Source organism: Fukomys damarensis, unplaced genomic scaffold, assembly GCF_012274545.1.
Source record: "Fukomys damarensis isolate Sample0158 unplaced genomic scaffold, DMR_v1.0_HiC HiC_scaffold_24, whole genome shotgun sequence".
NCBI classification, from domain to species: domain Eukaryota; kingdom Metazoa; phylum Chordata; class Mammalia; order Rodentia; family Bathyergidae; genus Fukomys; species Fukomys damarensis.
Window position 1 is genome coordinate 53,620,588 of NW_022900936.1, and position 19,010 is coordinate 53,639,597.

Below are 19,010 nucleotides of genomic sequence, written 5' to 3' on the forward strand. Positions count from 1 at the left end.
ACTTCAGAATATGGTATTTTATTTTTATTTTATGAGCAAGAAAAGCTTGACAGGACTTTTCCGGATTTATTTTACAATCCCAATTTTCAGCTGCTATTTCAGGCCAATTTCCTTTTAGGAGGGCACCAGAGCCACTGGCCTGTCATTAGTGAAGTCTGTAATACATAATTTCTACCAGAGGGAGGGACACGGTGATTACAGAGGCACTTCTAATAATCTGAGCAGAGCCTTCCTACAGTAAGTGGCCAGCCCCAAAGCTCCAGGCAGCGCTGCCCGGACAGACACTTAGAGGGAAATCCACCGGGTAATGTTAGAGAAGAGGCCTGAGAGTCACTCCACACAACCCCCAAAGCCATTTTCCCCTTCCTGGTTCAGCTCTGCAGGCCATGCGCCCATCACCATGCTGCACTCCTTCCGCTTCAAGGTATACTTTCGGGACACTTTGTTTTACACGCTTCCCTCAACCCTGAGTCCATATTCATTCTGCATTATTTCATGATAAAATTATTTTTTTAGATTAAATCTGCTCTTATTTCATAAGGATCAATTTTTACTTACATTCAAGTACAGGAAATGTCAGCACAAAACTAAAGCTGCTGTAGAAAGATTACAGATATTCCATGGAAACTTACATTTCTCTAAAAAACATAACCTTACATACTCCTAATTTTACAAATTGAGTGTTGAGAAATGTCTAAATAGTAAGCACAATTAAAATGTTTTATTTGTAAATTATGTACAGAATACACTTTATGCTATGATAAGGAGATAGGCAAGAAAGAAGAGACATCACCTTCCAACCATTGCTGTTCACTTTCCTGCAGGAGGGGATCATCTTTCTCTGACTCAAGTGTGCGATTCAGCTTAAATTTCCTAACTTAGGAAGGAGAATTTGTAGTTAAACCAAAAATATTCCTGCGCTGTTATCAGTTGGCTTATTTCCACTAAATAATTTTGAACCCTGCTAACTCAGAAGCTTTAAGAAATTTCTGGTAGAATTTTATAATGAAATTCTATAGTTGTTCAACCAAAAAGAAAGGTGTAGCCATCAAGAACAATGAGTTTAAGTATTTCAACCTAAAGAGATTGTGAAATGGCTACATAGAATAAGAATAATCTGAAATGTTTATTCTTTTTATTTTAATTAATCTAACAATAAAAAGCCATAGCTATCAAAAATGCCCTTAATCTAATGGTCATTATGGAAAATGCATCTTTGATAACTATCAAAATGAGACCTACTTACTGTAAAACTATCAAATGCATAAAACTTATTAATGGCTTTAGACTGGAGGGCAGGAGAATGGGGAAAAATAATAATCAAAATATATCATGTGTAAAAGTACTAATTCCCAATGATGAATGTGATCATACTGTATACCAAAAATGTACCAATAAACTTAATGAATAAAAAAAAAATGAAGGGCTTCATAGAACTACTGGTTGTCAAATACTTTCAGTGAATGGAGTTAAAGAATGCTGCAAATGCTACATGTACATTGTGATGATCTGTCAACATAGAAAATCCGCCCTTCTGCACTGAGTCCCAAAGTAGGTCAGATTATGCATGTGAAGATTTAGGTGTTTCTCCATCACTGTCTTCTTCCTCCTCCTCTTCACAATCCCCATCTGTTTGTTGCTCCAGTTCCCTTTTCTGATCATTTCAAAATCATTCCCATTCCCATTCCCACTGCTGTGTTGGGATCTGTCATTTTCCTTTCTGTCACTGTCTGTGTCTGAATGCCATTCTCCACCTAAGCCTTCCGTTCCATAACTTCCTGGTCCTACTTTTTCTTCATCTTTCTTTTACTCACTGTCTGACTTTTCTTCATTGCCAGACTTCTAATGTTTCTTTGGCTTCAGATTTTTCGTCTTTCTTTAAGTCTGCTTTTGGTCCTTTGTATTCATGTGTGTACAGAGGCCTATAGGAATCAATGCCCACATCAGCAGTTAGATTAGGCAAGAACCAAAAGCAGAGTGCCTTCCTCCAATTATAAGTCAAATTATGAGAAACAAAATTCAGCAAGCAACAGCAAAGAGAAGAATAGTGGCTACAAAACAGCCTGTGCCCACACTGAGGTAATAAACACCTTCTCTCATTTCTGTGGGCCAATGTGGGAAGAGGGTGGCTACTATTACTGCAATCACCAGAATTAATCCCATGACCAATGTTTTAATATGAACTGGGTCATAGATCCACACATAAACCTCATTGCCATCCAGAAAACCTTGACCATTGTGTGGCTCAAGTTTGAATTTTTTCTTAGTTTCCTTTTGTGGGGGAGTTCCCATAGTTTCTTCCTTTTTGGAGTCTTACTTTTCACCATCTTTTTTTTTCTTTTTTCTTTTTTGTCTTTTCTTCCTTTATATTTTCTTTCTTGCTCTTTTTATCCTCTTCTTTTCCACTTTCAGCTGTTCCTTTATCTTTTTCTTTCTTTATATCTTTACTATACTTCATTTTCATTACTTTAAATGCTCAGTGAAAAAACTGTTTGTTGAGAAGCCTGTTACATTAGTCAACCACAGGCTCCCCGTAAGCTTCCTCTCCTTTCTTGGCTTTTGCCCACTTTGAAGCCAAAAGGCAATCTACTGCTTTTGAAGCAATAAAATAATCAACCCAGTGACCCACCCATCATATTGGTGGATTTTGTTGGACAGTTGGATTGAAAATACTTAGCTGCAGCCTCCTCTTCTTTAGATCTGCTTTTTGTGCCACCTGTGTTCTGCCATGTTGGCGACTCCTGATAAAATTATTGACATAGTAACAAAGAGGGAAAATTCAAATGAGAATGCCATTTGATTGTCTTAAGGTAGGTCCTTATTTCAAGGGGAATTAATTCAGTCTAAGAGACTCTTCAGCTCTTATTAACGAAACATTTCAGGTTTGCACTGCATTTTTTTCCAGTCATAAATAAGATCTCAATAATGGATGCACATTGAGGTCATACTTTTAAGTGAAATATATAGGACACACATGTGTAAATACTGAATAGTTTCTCTGGTGTAGAAAAATTAAAAGTTTAAATAAAGATCAAAATGTATAATTGATAATGTGAACTAGGAAGAAAAAGTCTAAAGGAGTAGGGGAAGTGGGACAGGTAGGGGAAAGGAAAGAAGGAAAAAGAAAAAATATGAGAAAAGGAAAAAATGGAGATAAAGTCTTTGTAAATAGGAGAGGGTAGAAGGGTTGTAGGGAGGGCAGGGGAATGGGGAGAAAACAAGACCTAAGACACATCATGTAAAGGTACAAGATTCCAATGATGAATGTAACTGTATTGTATTCCTAAAATGTACCAAAAAACTTAATGAAAATAAATAAATAAGATCTCAAATCTTTCAAATTACACTTTACCCTTTCACTTAAAGGTAACTATTATATAAATTAACATTTTGTCACACTTGATAAACATGTTTAAACTCAATATAATATTTATAAGCATGAAAGACTGATGTTTTAAGCTATCAGTTATCCACAGTGGTTTGCCATATTCTAAGGACTGTTATTAAAAAGTGACATTGCATATTATAATAAATACAAAAAGAAGATCTATTAAATTATAAGGTGAAAAAAACAATAACTCTTAATTGAGAATAGTAAAATGTCTCTAAAAGCAACTTATATCCTTCTTGTTCATTTTCTTTCATGCATGCAAGACTGAATCTGGTCAGTATAGTATCATCTCTTCCGATCTGTGCTGTGTTAGACTATGGTAGCAAATTCATTACATCAATGCGTGATTATCTATATAACTAGCAATCTTTATACCCAGGTATGCAGCAGCCCTGGAGACTGTGAGAAACTATGAGGCCTAGAGCTTGCCCAGAGAATACCAAAGGTACTAGATGACTTTGAAAACATGATGGTCATTTGGGTTCAGCTATCCCAGCAATTGTTCCCAATTCCCTTCTCCTCAAACTTCCTTTCCTAGACTCTCTGGTAATGAGGGAGGGCCACCTGACTGTGTCTTCATCGATGAGACCAAAGTAGATGTGTGCTCGTGGTTTCTAGAAAGGTCTTTGCTTTTATAATAAAAGCAAATAAAAAGCACATGTATATGTAAGGCCGATTTTTTTTCAGCTTTAATTGAATTTATTGTTACATTTTAGGGATGCAGTACAGTTACATTCATTGTTGGGATCCCGTACCTCCACATGACAAGTCTTGATTCTCATTTTTTCCCCTTACCCCTGATTTTATCTTTCATCTTTTATGTGTCTATCTTGAAAATAAGCTTATTACCTGGATTCTTTGGGTATTATTTGCACCATGAAGGAAAAGTCAAAAGACTCACATTACACTCTCAAAGATTCCTGAGTTAAAAATCAAAGCTAACAGTCACTCACTGCTAGGTTTTTCTGTTATGAAAAAAACTTTAATCTTTATTAAGTCATTTTAACTGAATTTTCTGAATCTGTAGCCAAAATTATTTCTGTTAGAGGCAAGACATAATTCCAGAAAGCACCAGAGATATACTTTCTTTCCATCACTAGATATCAACAGAAAAGTATTTATTAAACAGTGACGTTTAAGGTTTTCCTTGCCAGTGCTGGTAAATATGTGTTGACACAGTGGAGGGAAGATACCGGAGATGGGAGCAACTGTCAGAACACAAAGATAGAGGAAGGAACCAGACATAGGCACACAAAATGAAACAACTAGGATCACTAGACTGAAGTACATAAGAGGCAGAGACCAGATTGGTCAGGAAAGGGAGTTTCACAAAGGAATTTATGATCAGGTGAAGCTTATACCACTGCGATATATAAAGTTGTTAATGGCTCACCTAGCGAATCAATCACTTATTTGAGTGCCACTGCCTGCCTCATGAGCGCAAGGTCCTAAGTTTGATTCCAGGTACCAAAACAAAACAAGAAAAACCCAAAACACAGACTTATTTGAGGAGAAGAGCCAATTCTTTGGTACATTACAGGAATATAAAAGTAGAAACACCTCACTCCTACATTTTAATAAAAGCAAACAGTATCAGGATTCAACATAGGAAACAAATTGCTCCAAGTTCTTAAGGCACAAAAAAATATAATTCAGGGAAACGGATATTCACAAAACTTTTGGCAGGACCGGAAGAGCAAAAATGAAGCATCTGCCACCAGATGATTGAAATCAGGCTCCCACCACGAAGCTGAAGAACAGGAGGCAGCAGAGTGCTGATGCCACAGCTGAAGTTTCCTCCAGTTCCTCTGAGGCTGGCTTCTAGAGCGCAGAATGCTGAGGCCAGCACTGCCAAGAAACACTCGGGAATGTTTATAGGTGCTCTGAGAGAAGGCAGGCTCCAAGCAGGCAGGTGGTTATGAAAGATTTCAAAGAAGCAGTGACGTTAGGGAGGTGCCTTGAAAGATGAGTTTGTACTCATCAAGAGAATGCTACAATTGGTATTTTAGGTCCAGGTCTCAGCTGAAAAAGGAAAAGTGTGAAACTGTCTGGGCAGAGGGAGAACTGTCCTCTCAACTCTAGCCAAAGGGGCTCCACTTTGTAGCAGGCCTCTGCTTAGCCATCCGGTGGGACCCTGGGAGGTACTGTGGCTGTGTGCCAGACTTCAGTACAAGTTCATCCCCCACAGTGACTAGGCTGTGCTTGCTGAGACTGTTGGGGTTTCCTGATAAAGATGGGGAATGGGAGTGGATTATACATAACTTTTGCCAAGGAACCTTCTTGCTTTTGACCCCGCTTTTGCTATTTTGACGAGAGGTCAATGCAGCAGCTTCACAAAGAGGAGAAGGCACCTTCAGCGTTGCTATAGCCTGCTCGTAACTCACTGCTCCATGAGTAACCCCAGGGTGACTTGCTTCAATGGAAGTAACTAACAAGATGTCATTTTTCAATGAAACAAGATTTTGCATTATGGAAAATATCAATGAGGTTATGGAGCCTCATGCACCTCTGAAATCAGAAGCTATGAAGCTCGTGGAAATGGGAAAAGCCAGTTAGAGATGCTAGGAAAAAGTCACAGAAATGGGTGGGGAAATGCGAATCTTGTGGATATCAGTTAACATTTTTCAAGACTGGACAAAAAAACATATAAAAACAAGTTTCTGCACAGAACTCCTATTTATATACTAAAGCCTAAATCTGGTTTGGTTTTTTGTTTTGTTTTGTTTTGTTTTGTTTTGGTTCGGGGATCGAACTCGGATCCTTGTGCTTGCAGGACAGGCAACAGAACCACTGAGTTGAAACCCCAGCCCTAAAGCCTGATTCTGAATTGAGGCTGTATGTAGACTGTATTGGCTTTCAAAAATTATACCCTCTCCTTCCTCTGAAAAGGAAAAGATGTGTACAGATCCTGCTCAAACTTGCTTTGTCTCCTTCTAGAAAAATTCTTTTGAAGACCATTGCAGATAGTCAACTTTGGAGCGCTACTAGAATGCAAAATGATAAAACAAGACACACTGAACTTTGGAATACTATAATAAAAGCCTTTGTAAAAGTTCAAAGGTGTGGGGAAATCTCACACATGTAATAAAGACTTGTACCTTGGCCTTTGCGTTCAGCACTTAGCAACATGCAATGAATCACTGGTAATCCCAAGGAAAAAGTAAGCACATTTTTCCTGCTGTGGCAGAAAGAACTGTCTTTTAAAATTTCTTTTTGAACTAAATTAAAGACCTTTGAAATGAACCAAATTGTTCTCTATGTTCTTCAGCAGATAATTTTCAGCCTGGAGACCTTACTTAACTATAATTTTATTATCCTCTTCTTATTATACCACTGCAGCATGCAGAAAATCCCTGGTACGTTTTAGACATTTAAATATTGTTTCTCATTTAAAATTGCTCACTGCCTGCTTGTTTCACTATTGTCATATCTCTTCCCCATTCAATTGCCAGCCCACATTACTTAAGCTCAAAGAATATCACAATGCAAAAATTGTAGGGTAGACAGAGTATTTATATATATAACCAAGCTATATAACACTTTTAAAATAGTTTTATCTTTGTTTGATTATACTGTTGAATTTTACTTATCTTTGTTTCATCTTAATTATCACAATATGACAATGAAGTCATAGAAAATTGCAGTAAGATAATGAAAAAAATCCATGCTGTAAAAGAAATGTGACTGTTATGTGATGTGAGGGGATCCTCTACCTTCAGCTGAACACACTACCATCTTTTTATTGGTAGCCTGAAATTTCTTCAGCGAGACAGAAAGCCTTTCATTTCATCACAGAGAGAAATAACAGGGTGTGACAGGAGAATTGCTGAGTGTATACTGAATGTGGCAGTTACTTGTTTCAAGTTTGCGTGTAAGATGTTTGTATTACCCTGCTCTTCTGACTCAGAGGCTTTGGCTGGAGAGTCCTATCTTGGATGAGGTCTGGGGAGCTGTCCAGAAGGAGAGTTTTGCTCTTAGACCTTGTCTTGGTGTTTTGGTTAATAACAGAACATCTTTCTGAGATTTCTGACTCAGAACATGAAAAAGACTATTGGACACACTGAAGTAATAAAAATGTCCATGGGCCTTCAGGTGAATGATGCATGTAAATATTAAGAGGCCACAGCATTTCTCAGCTCCCCAATTCCAGAAGTTTTTACCTCAATTCATTCAGTTAGGGTGTAGGGAGGTTATTAGGACTGAGCATCCTTCTGTATAACAAGACCCTCCCAGTCTCTCTTTCAGGGCAACTTCTATTTCTTTAATCTCCTACTTACAGCCCCCACTTACTTCTAGAAGAAGCTCTCTCTACCCTCTGATCTCTTGCCACTGAACTGGGTGACTAGCTTGTTCCTGCCAGAGCTCAGCACCCGTTGTCCAGGAGCCCATCATCACAGGACACGCTCACCTTGTCGAGTGATAACTGAAGGGGATATTACCACTCCAACAGTGACATTTCTTTTCCTTGCCATACAATCATTAGAGATTTTTTTAAAAACTCCTTAAACAACTGAGGTAATGATGAATATTTATTATTGTTAATTTATCACTAGCAGAATTTTTGCCCCCAAAAATGCATACCATTATAGGTCAAGAAGTTCAAGACAGTGGGCTCATTAAGCTGGATCTATTAAATATTACCCCCATATTATTTTATCAATTTAGGACTCCAAAACTTTCTTCAAGATACGAGGTATAATGGTACATAATTGATCGTCTAACTACCATCTCTTCTGTCTTTTATCTTTTTCTGGTGCATATACCTGCCCTGATGCATCTTCTTTCCACAGAAAGGAAATTATTAATTCATTGGTCAACCTCAGTGAGAATGAGAACTAAGATTAGCCTCCATGTGTTACCAGAAATACAAATAATTTAACAATTTTTGAATGCCTGGAAGGAAACTGAATCAAGGGAGATGGAGGGGGAAGATTGTAGCAGAATATTACTTGTCTTTCTTGAATCTCTGTTCTAGCCAAGAGGGAAAGGCAATCTACTCAAGGAAAAAAACCCTGCTCATCAGCACACAGCCCTGCACGGTGGCTCTTCCTTCCCTCTGACATGCTTTGCCAGTCTTCCAAGTGCTTCTCATTGTTACGGGGAAGCAAGAGTTGAGAGAAACAGAAATATCTGCAATTGAATGTTCTCTCTTTGCTACTATTATGAACTGAAATATCCCTTCAAAATCCATGCATCGAATCCCCAACTCCCAATACCTCAGGATGTGACTATATTTAGAGAGACCATAATTTTACGGTCAATTTGTTAGCGTGCTCCCTCTTCCAATACAACTCCTGTCCTTCTGCAAAGAGGAGATCAGGTCAGGGACAGAGATGCCAGGGCTCCCTACACACACAGAGTAGCCACCACATGACAAGGCAGCAAGAGAGAAGCCAAAAAAGAGCCAGAGAGGGGCCTGAAATTAAACTAAGCCAATCCACGCCTTGATCTTGGACTTGTAGCCTCTAGAACTGAGAAACAAATTTCTGTTATTGACCCAGCCAGTCTGTGGCAACCCTGGCGCACTGTTGTAACTACCCAGCAGCAATTAACGAGAAGTGGTTTCTGCCATTCTTAGTCAGCAGCCACGTAGCCTTTGTGCTTTCCTTCTTAGCTCTTGTGCCTGCCTGCCCAGGATGTAAATACTCAGTTTATTCTCCCAAACCCCTTCCTATCAGGACGTTTAATTTTCATATAACCTCTCCCATATCTCTTTCCTATATTTTAGGTCTCTCATCTTATCCTTAAGGACTCAGAAATTCCAAGAAATAACTTAAATAATTTAAAGCTAAGGCTTTTCCTTAAAGAATTCACCTGTTGTCTTTATATGCAGAAAGCTGAAACACATCCTTACATTTTAAGGTTGAGAAAGGCACACTGGTAAGGGCTTTCCTACAAGTTGCAGCAGAAGAAGTATCATAAAGTGGCAGAATAAACCTATACCCCATACTAGATTATCATGTTTGTCTTCTGAGATCACCAGAGCCATGGGAACAGATTGCCTCCCTGTGGAACTAACACTAAAGCCTTCCTGCAGAGAAAACTCTGGTCCCATTCCCTGTGGCAGTGCATCTCCAGACATGCTTTCTTTGCTCCTAGTTTAGTGAAGCACGGACAACTTCACAAATGACAGACCTGTGTTTTGATAGTGAGCCAATTGGGCCAGGCCCCTTGATAGTTGTGTGCTTGGTAAACTAACTAGCACTTTGCTGGTGCTCAGTAAATGTCACATATTGTCAACTATCAATTATTCAGTGCATAATGAGGGAAGTGCCTTGGCAGGCATTACTTCAAAGTGTAATCAAGAGGCTGTGTGCTTCTAACATCATAGCATAAAACAGATTGGAGTATTCACTTCAGCTGCTAGACTGGATGCATTTGTATTTAGGACACATCTTTAAACTACTCCACTTTGTTTATAGTGACAACCAACAGAAATTACTAAAATTCTCAAAGGTCAGTAACAGAATTTTAAAAGTAGAGTAAAGTCCCTGACTTACAAATGAGTTCTATTCAGGGAGAATGTTCCTAAGTAGAATTTGTTCCTAAGTCTGACAAAGTGAGTCTTATACACCTTTGACACAACTGTACAACTTATATTGCTTTGTGCTTCCTAGCAGTCCCTTCCACATCACCACTGCCTTTCCCTTGCTTCCGGACTCCTGGGCTCTGACTGCACACAGTCCCACTGTACCCTATCACACTGTATGGTGAGCACACAGAGACACAACTGTGACTGTGTCCAGCAGACATGTGAGCTACTTCGGTGACTTGTTCACACCTACAAATGTCTGCAGATGAGGTCCATTTGTATCCGCGAAAGTTCACAGCTTGAATGTAAACTGGAGACTTACTGTGTACAAATAGACCATTCACAAATGCTGCTACAATGGCCCCAAATGGAGCCTGACCAATGCAGCGTGTTCATTCAGCCTTCTGGTCTTTGCCTGTGCTTTCCTTTCCTGGAATTTTCTTCCTCCTCCAGCTGAATTTGTCCTCTGGGAAATTCCAACTTGCCTCACTAGGAAACCTCTCTGAAATTATTTTCTCTCACACTAGAAACAATTTTATTATTGCTTTGTAACTCTAGTACTTGGAACAATAACTTTGGAATGTAGTCAAAATAAACAGACTTTGAAAGGTACCCAAAACATAGGACATGCCCAACAAATAGTTGTTGAATGGATACCAACTATAGGATATGACTGTAAAATCCCCCTTGTCTGCACTTTTGTACTTCTCTAGGATAGACGTACAAATTAGCAGAGAATTGGGAAAGAGAGACAAGAAGAGCCCTGGACAATACAGGTGACTGACTCCTGGAGATAAATGTATTCTCTGTAGACTAGGGATGCTACCTCTTCCTGAAATCAGACAGGACCAGTCCAGCCTTTTGCAGACCCTAAGCCACCTACACATACTAGAAAGGCAGCCTATTTCCATGTTTTTTACCTACATTTCCAAAGTATATTAAATCTAAGGTGTCTCAGGCTGTAGCAAATTTTTAAATCTGTAGCATCTGTGATAAAAATGAATGTAAGAGCGGAATACATACTGCGAGATATCCCATTCCTACTGTTAATACGTGGTGGCTGTTTGCTCCCATATCCTGGTGACAGCAACAGCAAAGTCACAAACAACAGGATGGCTAGAGGGAGTAGAGCGCATTTGAATGAAGGGGAAACATCAAAGAGAGACTATTTCTTACGTTTGGCCACAACAAGTCTTCACAGTTCACAAACTGAAGGAAAAATAATAACGAATGATCCATTTTCCAACAAAAAAATCATAGTAAATCAGGGGTAGTTTCTGCCTTACACCAATTGCATCTGCATCTGACATCCTGTGCCTCTTTAAAGAACTGCTTTCTGCTTTCTAGAAGTAGCTGAAGAGTGCAGATATTCTTATTCCTTCTTGGGATGCAGTTGCTGTGCTATCCTCTGCTTAAATACCAGCCAGTAACTCCAGGGATAGTGGAATATTCCCTCAGTTGTAGGACACTCAGAATATAATTTATAGCAGACCTATGACTGCAATCAGGTCAGTTTGAAAATAATTCCTCCCTTCCAGATGCTATGGTTAAATAGCTACTGTTAAATGAGAATTCATGCAGCAGCTCTGGGACTCTCAAATAACTTCATGGAAATAGGTTCTGTAACCAGCTCATTTTCCAGTGTTAAATGCAGTTCGAAGTTCACACAAGGTCTAATCAGGATTAATATCTTCTCCCACAGTACACGGACTGACCTTCCACCTTTCACAGATGCTTACGTCAGAGTCGTGCCCAGCTGCACCATGCCCTCTACCACTTATCAGAATTTTTATAAATGAGCACAGCATTTGTTGAAGGTGGGAAGTGTACTGAGTTCAGGTGCTTTGGTGGCATGACTCAGACTACAGATGAAATCCAGCTTACTCCTTGGTAAAATAAACTTTCCTTTCCTTTATTTTTTTCCCTTCTGAAAAAAATCTTTTTAATAATATTGAATATGATTTCACACATTTTTCTTCTAACCTTGATATTTCATTGATATGAAAGAGACTATGGGATGTATTGAGGTCTACTGTATCACATTAAAGTGATGGCTTCTACGCATAAAGCATCAAAGTTGTAAGTAAACTCCAGTGATGAGCTTGATTAATTCAAGCCCCTTCATCTTTCTGTTTTTCAAAGATAGATGATCCAATTTTGTTTCAAAGAGTATTTCTATTTCTTTATCATCAAGATTTCCAATGTCCTTGGATGCCAACTTCCTTCTTCCATGATCATAAGAAGAAAAAAACTCTGGGAAAACCAATGAAACCAGCACCTCAACATAAAAACAACACTGCTATATTATGTTTGTTTTCTTTGGCCAGCTGGATAAACTAATAAAAGAGCACAGGTAAGCACTGACTAAAAACAGTGTAACTGAGTTTGTATCATTTGGTTCAGTTGAGTTCTGTCATGTTCAGTGAGAGCTGTTGTGTGACAGGCACCATGCTAGGCACTGAGGGCATCTGAAGATGCAGTACTAGCCTTCAGGCATCTTGTAATCTGCTCAGGAATCCTGAAATGTACATGCATAGCCATAATGCAAGGATGTATGGCCCAACTACTACAGGATGCAGATACACGAGCAGCCAAATCTAATTTGGGATAGCCAGAAAAGTTTCATTCTCCAAGGAAGGCAGCATTTTCTGGCCCAGGAACATTATTGTGTTTTTTATCTCTATCTCCCCTGTAAAATTGAGTTGCCAGGCACACTTACCAGGGCCCAAAAAGGGCCACATTCACCTAACTTATCTCATTGCTTTGGCCCATGTCCCCATGTGGGAACAGCCACTGCACTCTTCAACACATCCTCACCCTATAATTTCTGACACTCTCTGGAAAAGTTATGAAAGCTCTCTGAGCTTTGGTTTACTCATCCATAAAATAATTATAATTCTGTTTCAACACACTTGCTGCGAGGTTAAATGAAATAGTGTGAGTAAAATTTCTTTTTAAAACCTACCATTTTATACTTCCATATAAGTCCCATCCAAAGTAGTTGAATAAAGACCCATCTTGTGAGAGAAGAGAAATGACATACGCAGCAAGCCCGCCAGCCTCACTGTAAGTCTAAAAGTTAAGAATGATGAATGTGAAGAAGAGGACAGTAAATTTCTCTTCGAGTCTATGATCTGAGAGCTCAAAAATAAAAAGTATTTTCCCATAATTTTTATATTCTATTGCACAACAAAAAAAATTTAGACCTTTCCAACAAAGCAAAATACAAGGGGGATTTGCAGAATTATGACAATGTCAGTGCCATCTTAAAATCTTACAAAGGAGGATATCTGAGCCAGTCCAAGATTCTGCGGGACTTGTGTTCAGATATCTTTCTTCCCAAGCCATTCATTCATCCGAAAATTCAGGTATAAGCTGCCCAACTAGGTAGATCCAAGTTAAAAAACAAAACAAAACTCTACAACTCAAAGATAGGCATCAAGAAATTGCTTTCTATTATGTTTGTATCTGTATGTCTGCTCTTTACAGATAGCATGGTCTTGATGAGACTGGATAACAGATGCAGAATTTGCTACTACAAATAAATTGTATTAGATGATGAAGTTGTTCAGCAAACTGTTCCTCATACCACTGAAAGATTGTTTAAAAATGAATATAGTGCTCTGGGTTTATATACTACGTACTTTTGTAGGAAACAAATTTTACAATGCAATTAAACATGCCTTGTTTTTAATTGCATTATTTGAGTTCTGTACATTCACACACACTTCTGAGAAATAATACAGAGATCCCATGTTCCCTTGACCAAGCTTCCCCCAATGGTAACATCTTGTAAAACAATAGCACAATACCATAATGAAAACATTAGCACTGATAGAACGTCAATCTTACTTGGATTTCCCCAGTTCTACAGGTACTCATTTTTGTGTGAGAGGGAGATATGAGTTTAGTTCTACGTAATTTGATCATATGTTTATGCTCACATATCTACCACTACAGTCCAGATAGAGAACAGTTCCATCATCTCCAGGGTCCGACATATTTCCCTTTTGTAAACCACCCCCACCTACCTTCTCCCCTCAACCTTAAGATCTAGACAAATCTATTCTTCATTTCCATAGTTTTTTTCATTTTTAAAGAGGTTAGACAAATGTAACCATATGGCTATGCAACTATCTGGGAATGGCATTTTTCCTTCAGATTCATCCAAGTTATTTTACACATAAATAATGATCATTATTTTATTGCTGATAGTAACCCATACTACAGATGTACCACAATTTGACATTCAATGTTGGATGACATCTGGATTATATCCACTTCCCCTATTATTATTAAGATGTTGTGAATATTTGTATATAAGCTTTCCTGCACACATGTTTTCATTTATTTGAGACAAATGGTCAGTAGTGCGATTACTTGGTTGGACAGAAACTGTGTGCTGATTTTTATGAAACATCAAACTATTTTCTAAAATGACTACTGTTTTAGATTTCCATTATCAATATATGAATGATCTGGTTTTCCACCACTTTTAATATTACATTAGTCTATGTAGATGGTAAAATTAGTAAATAAATGGGCCGAGGATTTAGCTTAGTGATGCCACCTCCTACCTTGCAAGCACAAGGTCCCAAGTTTGATCCCCAGTACAAAAAAAAAAAAAGTAAATAAATAAATGGCTTATATAAGAGCAGCTTGTAAAATGCCAGTTCAGAAAGTCCAAAGGGTAAGTAGGCAGGAGGTTTATAAAAAAGCCACCCTAAGTACCAACCTGTCTCTAGCTTGTTTTAGCTTACAAGGCTTCCAGGTATACAGCAAACGCTTTATACTCCTAGAAGATACCTGATACCCTTTTCATCTGGGCTGTTAGAAAAAATAAATCTTTTCTTTCCAAAGCAAGAACATGGGCTATAAAGTGCTTCAGATAATCCTGTGTTCATTGTTGCTTATAGGTAAGAGCCTATTTCTTTTGTATTTGTCATATCTTTTACAACTATTAAGTTGGTAATTCTTTAACTTTTAAAATTTTTATTTTAATGTAATACAAGGAGATAATAATAAAGAAAATATAAAAGCTGTTCTATGAAAATTTTTTCATAATAAAAATTATTAGAGAAAAGCAATAGTAAATACACTGTGTATTATGATCTTAAAAGAAAATTTTCATTTGCTAATCTCTCAGCACATTTCCTAATAATACTATTCCTTTTTCGCCGAAACATTTTAAATATTAGCAAAGTTTCTAACATTCTGTATAATTTGGAACAATTTATTCCTATTTCACAATATCTATTATTCTTTTTGGCCCTTATTTTGTTTTAGTTTCTTACAACAGAGAGACAATGCAATATTTACACCTGTGTGTTCAATGTATTTTACTTAAGAGTATGGTCTCAAGGTGAATCCATTTACCTAGAAATGTGACTGAATTATACTCATTTATATTAAAAAATATGCCTTTTTTATCCATTTATCAGTTGATGGACTTGGGTTGTTTCCACGATTTGGCTATTGCAAACTGTGCTGCTGTAATCGTGGTCGCACATATATTGCTGTGGTATGATGCTTTAAATTATTTGGGGTGGATACCCAGAAGGGGAATGGCTGGGTCAAATGGGACTTCTAGTCCTAGTTTATGAGGCATCTCCGCACTGATGTTCACAGTGGTTGCACCCATCTACACTCCACCAACAGTGGAGAATGATAACCCTTTAACTTTTTAAAGAAGTGAACATATTTTACGCATAGACGTATTCTAAAGTATTGAGAGAACTAAGTGAATGGGCTATGCCGTGGCTTTGAACAGGTTAACATTGTGTGGTCATTTCTATCACTGATTGTGCATTAACATATTCACTTTATTCTCACCAAGGAGTCTGTTTTATCGCTGTCTCCAAAGAAGTGCTCCACTGTCCTTGAACAAAGAAAAATTTTAAATGTCTTTTAGAAACTGTGATACTCATACCACGTCATTATAAAGAGACCTTAAAGCACTCTTGGAGCATGAATTCATTAACCTTCTCCAAGCACAGCTCGGAGATGTGTTTAAAGGCAGATCAAGGGAGGCACCAGAGGCCAGGTGAATCGCAGCCAAATTACCCTCGTACTTGTATGGCTTGTATCAAAACTGAACTGAGAGATCATTTGTTTTCTTTTAAAAAAATGAAATGCTTACAAAAGTAAAAATTATTGGCTAAAGATGCTTAAATCAGGATAAATCTCTGTATCTATGATAAACTTGAGACCTATGCAAAAAACATGTTTTGTTTGAAGCTCACCCCATAGGCAGAAATAGATATATATGTATTTGCTTGTGTGCATGAGTATGTGTGAGAGAATGTGTGTATTAACCCTTAATTCCTATGCACAGAAATAATTTTATTTTTTCTTATTTTTTTAATAAAGTAATTGTTTATTATGAATTTGTGCCTAGAAGAATATATAGAAGGGTAGAGGTGATACAGGGGACTCTGGATTTTAAAATAATTTTATTTTTTATTGGTACATGTTTGCAACATGTAATTATTATGTTTCCCATGGGGAGTTGGTACATGTACATAACAGATTTTAATTCTTTTTTATTCCCTCTCTTGACACCCCCATTACAGTCTCCTTTCCTTTTACAAAAGACCTATCTTTCTAATTCCTCTTAACTTTTATTAAGCTTTTTAGATATATTTTGGGTTTCTCAAATAAGAGAAACCACGCAGTACTTAAGCTATTTTATTCAATTTATCTCACTTAATATTATGGTCTTAAGATACAACCATTTTCCTACAAATTTGTCCTTCTTTGTGACAGAGTAATACTCCTTTTTGTATAATTAACACATTTTGTTTGACCATTTATCTACTGATGGACATATAGGCCACTTCCAAGATTTTAGCTCTTATGGGTTATACTGCTAGAGTATCTATCACTGTGATATAATATCTTTAACTGTTTCAGAAAGATACCTAGCGGGAAATAGCTGAAGTAAGTGAAATTCCTAGTTATAGTTTTTTGAGGGATCTCCATATTGATTTCCATAATGGTTGTACTAGTTTACAATTCCTCCAAAAATGTATAAGGATTCCTTTATTCTTTTGTTCTGTTTTGTTTTTTGGTATCTGGGATCAAACTCAGATCCTTGTGCTTGCAAGGCAAGTGGCAGAACCACTGAACTAAATCCCCAGCCCTAAGGATTCCTTTATTCTGCAGCCTTGCCAGCATCAGTTATTATTTTATTTCTTGATGTTAACCTTTTTTTTCTAGACTAAGGTGAAAACACAGTGTTGTTTTAATTTATTTTTCTCAAATGGCCAGAGATGTTGAGCATGTCCTCATTTATTTATTGGCCATTTGTTTTTCTTATGAGAAGCATCTGTTCATTGCAGTTGCCCATTTTTTTATTTAAGTCTTTTATTTGGGGAGGGTTTAATTTTGAGGTACTTCCTATAATCTAGACATTAGTCCTCTGTCTGAGGAATAGCTGGCAATTTTTTCCCATTATGAAGTTGCTTCTTCACTCTGTTGTTTTATTTGCTGTGCAGAAACTTTTAAATTTTATATTATCCCACTTGTTTTTGGGTGCTATTTTTTATACAATTGGGGTTCTGTTGAGAAAGTCCTTGCCTATGCCTATGGCTTCAAGAGTTTTACCTATTTTATCTTCCAGATGACTGTGTCTATTTTACTATTTAGAACTTTCATCCATTTTTATTTTAGTTTAGTGCATGGTGAAAGATGCAGGTCTAGAATCAGTCTTCTGCATGTGGCTAGCCAGTTTTCCCAGGAGCAATTGTTAAACAGGCTATTTTCCCTCAACATATTTTTTTTGGCTCCTTTGTCAAAGATCAGGTAGTTGATTGATGGAGTGGTTTCTGCATCCTCTACTCCATTCCTTTAATCCATATAACTGTTTTGTGTGTTTTACCAATAACATATGGTTTTTTTCACTGTAGCTTTGTAGTATAATTTAAAGTTGGGGGCTATGATATCTCCTGCTTTGCTCTTGTTGCTCGGGATTGTTTTTGCTATTTTGGGTCTCTTCCGGTTTCATATGAATTAGGGTGTTTTTTTCCTCTAGTTCTCTGAGGAATGCTATTGGTATTTTGATTAAATGCATCAAATCTCTTCATCAGTTTTGGAAGCATGACCATTTTGTCAGTATTTGTTCTGCCTATCCAGGAACAAGGATACCTTTCCATTTTCTGATGTCCTCTTCAATCTCCCTTTTCAGAGTACAGTAGTTTTCACCATAGAGGTCTTTCACTTCCCTGGCTAAGCATTAATTTCTCTTGATGCTATTGTGAAAGGTATTGTTTTCCTAATTTCTTTTTAAGTTCATTATTAGTGTACAGTAATAGTATTGATTTTTACATGTTGACTCTGTATCCTGCTATGCTAGTGAATTTGTTTATTAATTCTGGAGTCTTTTGGTGGAATTTTTTGGATCTTTTTTGTAAAAGATCATGACTTCTGCAAAAATTGTTAATTTGACTTCTTCCTTTCCTGTAAATATCCCTTTTTTTCCCTGGACAAATTGCTCTGGCTAATGTTTCACAAACTACATTGAACAGGAGTGGCAGTTCCTGATTTTAGAGGGAAAGCTTTCAGCTTTTTAATATGATACGGGGCATTGGTTTGTCATAGACGACTTTCATCAGATTGAATAAGGCCCTCCCACACCTATTTTCTTCAGGGTTTTTATCATGATGGATGTTGAATTTTGCCAAAGATTTTTTTTCTGTCAGCTGAGATGATCATGTGATTTTTGTCCTTGTTTCTCTTTATGTGATGTAATGTATTTATCAATTTGCATGTGTTGAAACAACCTTGCATTCCTGGGATGAATTCTATTGGTCATAATGCATGGTCTTTTTGATGATTTGTTGCATCCTGTTTGCCAGCGTTTTAAGGACCTTTGTTTCAGCATTCATTAAAAAGATCAGTCTGTAGTTCTTTTGGTTGGGTCTTTCTGGTTTTAGACTCAGGGAAATCCTAGATTCTAGGAATGACTTTGGGAGTATTTCCTCCCTTTCAGTTTCTCTAGAGTTTGAGGAGTATTTGCTCTCATAGAATTTTGAAGTGAATTTATTGGAGCCTGAATTTTTCTCATTTGGTGATATTTTAATACTTCCT

At 37.4% G+C, this 19,010-nt stretch overlaps 1 protein-coding gene and 1 pseudogene across 1 annotated transcript in view; one reads left to right on the forward strand and one right to left on the reverse strand.

The window, feature by feature from the left end:
- Nucleotides 1-1,561: 1,561 nt before the first annotated feature.
- On the reverse strand, nt 1,562-13,924 carry LOC104866313 (annotated as a pseudogene).
- Nucleotides 13,925-14,679: 755 nt separating this feature from the next.
- CUNH3orf85 (chromosome unknown C3orf85 homolog) overlaps nt 14,680-19,010 on the forward strand; it is a 34,095-nt gene continuing 29,764 nt past the window's right edge. The window contains exon 1 of the mRNA XM_033755911.1: nt 14,680-14,839. Within this exon, the coding sequence (XP_033611802.1) occupies nt 14,791-14,839 (49 nt within the window). The 5' untranslated portion in view covers nt 14,680-14,790. The remainder of the gene's footprint in view (nt 14,840-19,010) is intronic.